At 37.9% G+C, this 9,701-nt stretch overlaps 1 protein-coding gene across 1 annotated transcript in view; it reads left to right on the top strand.

The window, feature by feature from the left end:
• Positions 1–449: 449 nt before the first annotated feature.
• Positions 450–9,701, top strand: part of evc2 (EvC ciliary complex subunit 2) — a 98,188-nt gene continuing 88,936 nt past the window's right edge. Inside the window, exons 1-6 of the mRNA XM_088915261.1 lie at positions 450–735; positions 1,009–1,108; positions 4,621–4,802; positions 6,834–6,890; positions 7,314–7,500; positions 8,936–9,036. Coding sequence (XP_088771387.1) covers positions 631–735; positions 1,009–1,108; positions 4,621–4,802; positions 6,834–6,890; positions 7,314–7,500; positions 8,936–9,036 — 732 coding nt within the window. The 5' untranslated portion in view covers positions 450–630. The remainder of the gene's footprint in view (positions 736–1,008; positions 1,109–4,620; positions 4,803–6,833; positions 6,891–7,313; positions 7,501–8,935; positions 9,037–9,701) is intronic.

Below are 9,701 nucleotides of genomic sequence, written 5' to 3'. Positions count from 1 at the left end.
TTTTTTAGATTTACGTGAAATTATTTATTGTGTGACAGGTCTCGGAGCCACTTACAAGAAGAAAACTTAGGAAAACTCTCGCAAAGAAATCACGCCAAAGCCAATGAAATCCTGATGGAGGCGGGATTTCAGGAAGTTTGGAAAGTTGTTCGGGAGTACAATGGGAAGAAAATACGATTTGCGGGTTAATGTCTGACTTGATCTAGTTCAAGGAGGACAGTATTTCTTGGTTTTAAGAAAAGGAAATAGCAAAAAGGGAAAAAAGCGGTGATTTTTTTCTAGACTGAAGTATTCATTTCACATTGTTCTAATTCAAAATAACGGACGACTGTAAAGACACTACATGTCTTTAAATAAAATGTTTCGCCTTTGCAACCTTGTTCTTGCAATGTGCAATTATTTTACTAAATTAAAACGAAATGACTATTAATACGAATGGGAAATATATTGCTGTCGCTATACGATCAAAGTACTGTACGTGTTAATACATGTACAGTATAGTCATCTACAACAAATCACTTCTGATTTTTTATTTCGAAATTAAAAATTGACGAGAAATTAAACAATATTACATTTTTACCTCTGTAGCTTAAATAGACTTGAGGTGAGTTTTGTTTTCAAGAGAAACTGATGCTGTTTCGAGCAATAACAGCAGTGCTTTGCATCGTAACCGTCCAAGAGGCAATGTGCAAGGAAAAATGGGCGACACAGTCCTGCTTATTTAGTTCTGAAAAGGTAAGACTATTATATACGTTTCTTATACAGTATATAAGCTTAAACACTCAATGGCCATTAAGACCGATTTTCTAAACGGCCTGGGCCTGTAATTTTAAAGAAACCGACTTTAGCTACTGTAGGTCAATTTCCTTTATGCTGATTGTTGTGCTTCTGTCTTTATTTGTGCATAAAATATACGTCTGTGACTTTGCAGTGAACGAATCCATAGTTCATGTACTGTATTAGCAACTTGACTCCTGCAATCAATGTACTATATTTTATTTCTTTCAGGTGCTGAATGCTGGAGCATCACTGTACACACAGTCAGTGCACAGAAGATGGCCTAACTGTTCCAAAGAACCCGAAGACCATGTTATCTGGAGTTGTGCAGGTTCATGCCGTTGTATTTTGATACAGTTGTTGCACTCCAAAAGTATTGGACCAGCAAAGTCAAATCTGTTACTTTTACCCCATAGTCAAGCAATTTGTATTTGTAGTTAAGAGGTTAATATGAATGATATTTACGATATGTATTGGTGCACTGTTTCATACATTTTCATTCAACCCTGTGATTTTTAGTGACCATATTAGGACACATTCACTTTACATTCCAGAGTGTAAAGGTCAGTATTTACCTGCATATCTATTAGATGTGTGACTAAAGTCTGTGTAATCATTTGATATGGTTTGGTGCTGCCACTTTGATTTCTTGCTTATTTATGGGATGTTCAGACCTTTTTTTTTTCTTCAGGATGTAAAATGCATACTCAGTTGGATTTAAATCTTGATACTGACGTGGAATAGGAACTCACACTTTCTACATGGCTAGTTCATGCGTCACAGATGGGCAAGTATTTTTTTTGGAGCATCTGCAGTCCTTTTTATTCTCTGCATCTTAACCTTTCCATCACTTCAGTAAAGGATTTGTCTTGGCCTCATCTGTTCATAAAACAAATTGTGAAACATGGTAATGTTATGATCAGGGCATGCACAGTCACCTCAGGAACTGATTGTTCATTTACCTAATGATGGCTGAAGAAGAATTCTGAAGTTTACAGAAGCATTTTGTTCGATTATTAAAAAAAGTGCTCATATACTTATTGAACAGACTTTTTGAACTTATTAATTTTATTTCATGGTTTTATCTTGGCAGTAACCTAAAACATGCAACCAATACAGCTAAGGAGTTCAACAGAGGAACAAAGTGGAAAATCTTAGACTGGTCAAGTCAGTTTTTGTATTTAGGACACTCCAAGAATAGGCTAGAGCTCACAGTTGCTGCAGCAAAACATGTTAAATGTTTACACCAAGAGTCTGGGGAGCTCAGTGGGCTACAGACTTAATGTAGTTATTGCCCCAAAAGGATATGCTACCAAACACAAACTTTACACTCTGAAACTTGAAGTTTACTTATGGTCACTTGAAATCACCAGGCTGAAACAAAGTTTGTTTTTGTTCTTCAATGATCAAATCTATACAGGGAACTACCCAACAAGAAAACTTATATAGTAGTGTACTTGTTCACAGAATCTCATGATCACAGGCACGCATTGCGTGAGTGGTAAGCAAAATACAAGCTTTCCTTTCTGTTTTTCCCTGTTCAGTCCACATGTATTGAAAAGTAAAACAGGGGAACACAATGTTTTGGCTGTGGAGCCTTCTTTAGTCCTGCACGAGAGCTGGACAAAGAACAAATAGAGGCTAATTTCATACTGAAAAGTACAGTATGAACAAAACAAAAGGTAACAACTGGAAAAACACAGCTGGAAATTTTTCTTCCTCTTTTTCAGCATGGAATTAACCTCTATTTGTTCTTGAGTACCTCACATGCTGATGTAGTTCCCCACTTTTACCATTACAAACATATATAATATATAAAATGTATAACATTTTAAAATAATAAATAAGGTACCACTAGATGAAACACCCGTCCGTTCTGTCATTTTCAGGCTGTGGAATTGGCTACTGAAAAACAGCTACTCTTGGTCTTGGTTTCCTTGACATTCATTTCAGTAACCAGGCAACAGGTGGTACCAACAGTGCCTCAATGTACTGAAATACTGCAAAAAAAATCTTTAAACCAATCAGGTTGTGTTGTGGGACCTTCACTGATAAAGACTGCTCTTCTAAACATCCTAAGGGAATTGCTTAAATGTCAGTACCCCAAGAAGCCTTTTTCTTTACCTTGTGATTTAGTCAGTAGCACTGCAGTCCAGTATTTTTGGTATTGTGAAATGATGCTGTGCATTAATAAATATGGATATTCTCTGAACTTCCTGCCCTGTAGGGTTGCAGTAACTCTGTTAATGAACTGTTTGTTAGATTTCTGCTCTATTATAGAATTAGAAAGGGTTACTCTGTTTTGATCATAGTGGTTGTCTTAATTCTGCTGTGTATTTCATGAAGTATAGAAAGTATCCACCCCCCTGAGCAAGTGCAATATTGGTAAGACCAGAATTTGCAATGCTTTGCAATTATTATTGTTTCCTGTTGATTCACATAAGATGTTATTCATTGCATCACAAAAATATATGAACAATTCTAAGATCTTGTTTACTGAAGTATTCATGTCTCCAAGTCAGTGCTTACAGAAGAACCTGTTGCAACACTGACAGCCTTGAGTGTCCTTGGGTACTGTATGTCTGTATCCGCTTTGAACAACCGGATTAGGGATTTGTGCCCATTCTTCCTTGCAGATGTGCTCAAGCTCTGTCAAGTTGAATGGTGAGCATCAGTGGACTGCAATCGTCAAGTTCCTCTACAGATTCTTAATGGGATTCAAGTCCAGACTTTGGCTGGACCACTGAAGAACATTCACCTTCTTGATATGAAACCGCTGCAGTATCGCTTTGGTTGTATGCTCAGGGTCATTTCCCTGTTTGACTGGGGCACAAAATTCACATTGTTTTCTGACTGAAGAAGGTTCTCTCCAAGTATTTGCTTGTATGTGGCTCCATGCATTGTTTGCTTTATCCTGACAACTGCTTCAGTCCTTGTTGCTGAAATCATCTCCCTAAGATGTTGCTGCCATACCCATGCTTCACAGAAGGTGTTGCACAGGTGATGAGCTGTGTTTGGTATTTGCCTGGCAAAGAGTTCCAAGTTTTGTTTCATGACACCAGCAAGTCTCTGGCGATATGGTCTTGGCGTCTTCCATGTACTGTATCTTTTTGCAAGCTTTTCTTTGTAGTGGCTTCTGTCTAGCCACTGTCCCATAGGGGCTAAATATGTGTAAAGCTGCAGACATTGTTGGATTTTGGACAGGTTCTCCTATCTCAGCCATGGAACTCTGTAGTTTTATTAAGGGTGTCATTGGGTTCTTGGCCACACCTCTGATCAAACTCCTTCTTTTCTGGTTTCTCAGTTTGGGAGGACGTCCTGCTCTAGGAAGAGTCTGGGTGGTTGAGTATTTTTCCATCTCTTGATGATGGAATTGACTGTGCTCCTGGGACATTTCAACATCCTAGATGTGTTTTTATCTACCCTGCTGAGATCTACTGTATGCCTCCTAATCATTCTATCATGGAGTTGATAGGTGATAGTCTTTGGTCTTCATGGTAGAGTTTCTGCTCTATCATGCACTATCAAATGAGTGAGCTTAAATAGACAAAAGTATTTCTTCTGTAATCTTGTCAACCAATTGAATTGAACACAAGTGCACAACTTATAGAGTGATCTCACAAGGGAATTGGATGCACCTTAGTTCAGTTTGGTGTATCATAACAAAGAGGGTGAATAATAAAATCAAGACACTTCAAATGTTTTCTTTCACTTTTGCCATTATAGACTAGGTTGTGTTGATGAGTGAGAAAACATCCCATGTAAATATATTTCTATTTGAGTTTGTACCATAAATTCTGAAAAACTCAAAGTTGATGAATTCACTGTTTTCTCTGTTCACAGAGAGAGGATGTGGGACTCTGTGTAGGAAGCTAGGACAGACTCCAGAATATTGTTCTGATCCTTCTATAGCCTCATCCGCACCAAGTGATCCCTGGAGCCATTCATTGTTCAGTCTCATTAGTTCCTTTAAAGATGGCGTTCTCTACTGGCGCAGAAGAGAATCTTCGCCAAGACACAAAAAAGTAAGTTTTCTTGTCCAGGATATTCACATATTTTTGTGGACTTTATTTCAATCTGTTGAATCACAGAATCATTGAATTAATTGAAAGGCATCACACTCATTAATTGTTTTCTGCCCAGGAAACTGGAATCTTTAATGTCCTAAGTAATAAAAAATAAATATGTGTAGATGTACAAGTCTACAAATGTGGTTCTCTGCCTTCTCTTAATACGCCAATTTGTGAATCTATTTTACTGATAGTAAAAGTAATAATAATGAAATTATGTTTTGTTTTGTATAAACTTTCAGAATAACTTTGTGTCACATATGGGATTTACTGTTGCATGTTTTCTGTGATTTTGATCGTGAATATCAAGTGTAGGTGTTACAGTATCCAAATATTTAATTTTTAATTTTAACTTTTTTTATTGTTTTCATTTCAGTTTCATTGATCTGTATCGTCGCTGTGCCTGTGTCATTGAGAGAACTTCCAGCATTTCAGAAACTGAAAATCACTTTCAGACTAAAATGCTGATGTACTGATACAATGACTCTGTTAATCATTACTTGCCTTCCATGACGTTCTGTAGTGCGATTGGGTTGTCATCTTTTCAGTAGGAATGCCTTTCCAGAGTTGTTAAGGGTTGATTTCTGGAGTAAGGGGAGCACGTTCCTCACGCACATTTTCACTTTGCAGCAAAACTTGCAAAAAACTACACTATCGTAATAATGCGTTCTGAACTCTCCATCATCTGAACTAAGAAAAGAGCTTTGTTGCTTTATTTAATTAGCAATTACAAAGGTAGCATCCTGATGAGCAACATCATTAAGAATGATTCAAAATGAGTGACGTTTCAAGTGACCCAGGTTGTGTGAGAATGGTGCTGGAACAAATCGTATTTTGACTTGATCCCTTTTTGGTTCCAATTAAAAAGGGGGGACGTACTGTAGCATGTAAGCTCTTTACCAGCCCAGTTCTGCTGCATCTCTGTTGTTCACATGACTTAATGAGAATAAGAAAAATACAGAATCTGCAGTGACAGAAAAAGTTTGTGAAGGCTTAGGATTTTCACACATTTGAAACCTTAATTCTTTATTGGTATGTATCTACTGTTAGACAGTTAACCAGATGAAACAAATCACATACTGTAAAATATTATACTCTTTCAACATTTATTTATCCTCAAGTACAATATGCAGTATCCATCATGTATGTGAACCTTTTGATTCAGGAATTGGTGGGACCTCCTTGAGCAGCAATAAATGCATCACTATATTTCCTGGGACCTTTAATCGGTCTCTCACATCAGTTTGGGGAATTTTGTCCTACTTCTCCTTACAGAACGCCTTTAGCTCTTAGATTTTAGTGGTTGCCTTGCATGGAGAGTGCAGTTCAGGTCCTTCCACAATATTTGAATGGGGTTTAGGTCTGGACTTTGAAAAAGAAATGTAGAATTTCTTCTGGAGCCATTCATTTGTTCATAGGTCTGCTTGTTTGTTTAGGATCATTGTTTTGCTGCAAGACCCAGTTTTGATTCAGCTTCAGGTCATGGAAGGATAGCCTGCCCTTCTTCATGAGAATTTTCTGATGCAGTGCAGAATTCAGGGTTGTGTCAGTGATGACAAGCTGTCCAGTTCCTGAGGCAGAAAAAGCAGCCCCAAACCATCACATTCCCACCAGCATGCTTCACGTCCGTGATGTGGTTGGGATGAGGCTCTTCTGTTGATGATGAGGTTCTTTGAAAGCAGTGTTTGCTGCCAGCACATAACATTTCTCATTGAAATGAGAAATGCCAGCCATAACATTTCTCATTGAGTTAAAGTTTCACATTTAACTCATCTGTCCAGAGAACATTGTTTCATATTTAGATTCTATATTTATTTGGGATTCATGAACATTTTCTCAGCACTGTAAACGTCCTCTCCAAATTATTTTTTTTCTACCACAGACTCATGTAGTTTACAGTAGTTCTCATTTTGATCTCACTTTAAGGAGCATCTGTGAGTATCCACAAAAGTATGTAATTGACCTATTTGTGACCTTTTGTTTTAGATTCGAAGTCTGGTTAAAGCTCATACATTTGGTCTCACTTTTCACAAATGTGCACAGGTAAGTTATTTTTAAGTGATGCATTTTCTAAATATAATGATTTAATTGATATAACATCATTGTTTTATTTTCATTGCACGTGAATTGGATTTTTTTCATTAGTGTCCATTTCGATTTACAAGCAGGGATCTTGTGCAGTGTACTTTTATGATTTATATGTATGTACATTACATGCTGTTGTTATGTACACGTTATCCTGCTTGTGACCAATAATTGTTATGCACATCAAATAAAGGTCCCATATTGATAGAGGTTTATATTTAAGTAATGCATTTCACTTTTTACCTAAAGTTTTCTTGTTTCATTTACTTCAATACACAGTCAGTGTCATTGTGCTAAAAATTGTACCGTTATCCAGTGCAGTGTAGTCTAGCTTAAGAAACTCATGCTACTGTATTTCCTTTTTTGTTTCCTGAAAACCAGGTGGATGTAGGTAAAGAATTCCCCACACTGACTATCATTCTGCTGGTCAATAATACAGCTGGTGCATCAGCCTACAACCTTTCTCAGCTGAGCATAAGGGATGCAGTTGCAGGCCTCACCTTACTGGCAAACAGTGGAAATTTGTTGGAAAGTGGTTTTCAGACTTTTACCACAGACTCTCTGACAGGTAAAAAAAATACCAGGTTTCATGTTACTATATATCTAGTTATATATGTCCTCCAATTTAAATTTTCCAATGTTTAACCTTTTGTGTTGCAGCTTTGAAAAGCCTTTATTGCTAGTTTGTTTTTCATCCTTATATTTTTCCTCACTCATACAAGTTCAAATGGGCAGTGGCCCAAAACTTAATATGGAAATCTTTTGGATCCAACAAGAACAGAAGCTTTTTCAAAAATCTGTATGTCACTAAACAGAATTCGCTATTCTGGGAAGCTCTTGTCTGATCAGAGTGGATATACATGTAGACATAAGATGTTCATGTGTGTTTGTGTGTCTGCCATGCGATGAACTGGTATTCCATCCAAGGTGTCCCCTGCTTTGTGTCCATTGCTTCCCTGCAACCCTGAATTAAAAGAAGTGGTTTGAATATGGATGGATAAGTGCTCACACGTGTTGCTGGAAGTATATTCTGTATGGGAAGTTCATTTTACAGCTGTTTGATTTGGGAAAACTCCAAAATAAGTTAAATAATATTCCTGGAGAACTAAACTAAAGGGTTAAGATTAAGAGTGATTTGATTGAGTCCTACATTTCTGCTTTTTATTTTCTTTGTTTTATATACAGTACAGTACAGTACACCAGACATTTTCCCAAAAACCACTGAAAGCACAGTTTGTTTTATAGGCTTCTTGTAGATTTCATTTAGATATCTCTACAGTATGTCCTTTCAATGTTATAAGTAAGAGTTACTGAAAAATAGAGAGCAAAAATTGCATTTTTAATCTCATGTTTACATTTGGACACAACATAAAATCTGTATTTGACCTATGCACCCACATATTGGCACATAAAAGGCTTCATTACAAATGATTCAAACCCTAAATCTCGACAAATTCTGTCTCCAAGTTTTAACTCAAAACTTGAACATTTCCTGATGCTAATTCTAGATTGAATGTCATTTAGATGACTGTAAGTCTACCCCACCATCAAGCCTTATAATAACTGCAACCCACACCGATGCTTTAAGCTAAATGCACCCTAACAATCAGACTGTGACACTAAGCCTTTTAAAACTTATCCTGAATGGAAGTGGATGTCCTGTTTTAATGGAAACACTGATCATAACAATTGCTTGTGTCAAAGCTTGATCCCAGTCTGAACACGTGTTGTACCCCCATCTTAACTGGAGTCTAGGCTTTAGCTGAATTAGTCAAAATCTTATTCTATAAGAACTCAGGCGTAACCTTAACACTCATTGCACCTTCAACAGTAATTCTAATTTTTTACCTCAGACTCAAATGCATCTTCTTTCTCTTACTTAAACCTCTAGATTTAACGTTAATTACATCCTAAAAGGGCCCAGTATATCAAATATTCAAAATGTGGAAAAGCTTAAAAAAATATTTTAGTAAAGGTTTAATCCCTACTATTCTTATTTTCAGCTGGATCATGCTACACGGTGAAGTATTCAGCCCAGATGAAAGGAGAACAAAATGACATATTATCATTGCCTGCCTACCTGACATTTTCCAATGCTTCGCAGGTAAGAATGTTGTGTATTAATTTATTATTAAACAGATATTCACACACTGTAATACTGCCTTCAGTCCAGTGTAATATACTGTAAGACTAGAACTGCCTTCTTCCTTCCATTGTCCATCCCTGCACATTCCCCTGCAGTTCCTGCAGCAGTCATCATCCCTGCTCGGCTTGCTACTCAATCCACTGAAAACAAACTGCCCTTTGGCTTACATTTTTTTACGCCCCATAGAAAACATGGAACACTGCGTTCCCTTGTGCTCTCTTCTCTCTCCCCCCCTTCTCCACAATCCCCACTTCTGGCCCCCTTTCTCCCTTCTCTCTTGTCTTTTTGCCCTGTTTCAGACTCTCAACCCACTGCAACTCCGGCTTCATCTTGCCCTTCCCCACTCCTCCTTTCCTGCTCTCCTTGTAGGAGCCCTTTTGGCGTCAGCACAGTGTCTGTCGGCACTGCTGCCAGACTCCTCATTCACACCCCTCACGACCCCCATGCCAGTGGCCTCATTGCTGCCAAGGCTATGTCCCTTCTCAACCCCCACGTCCCACCCTGCCCTCTTGCGTCCAGTTGGTGTGGTGACTCCCCCAACTCAATTCTCTCAAAATAATAGACTCCTTAGGTGCCCTTAAGGACCATTGGTTTTGTTTCTGTTTTTGGAGGGGGTAGCAAGC

This window comes from Atractosteus spatula, chromosome 1, assembly GCF_055471065.1.
Source record: "Atractosteus spatula isolate fAtrSpa1 chromosome 1, fAtrSpa1.hap1, whole genome shotgun sequence".
Lineage (NCBI taxonomy): Eukaryota > Metazoa > Chordata > Actinopteri > Semionotiformes > Lepisosteidae > Atractosteus > Atractosteus spatula.
The sequence above is the reverse complement of the archived record's forward strand: the minus strand, read 5'-3'. Positions and strand labels throughout refer to the sequence as shown.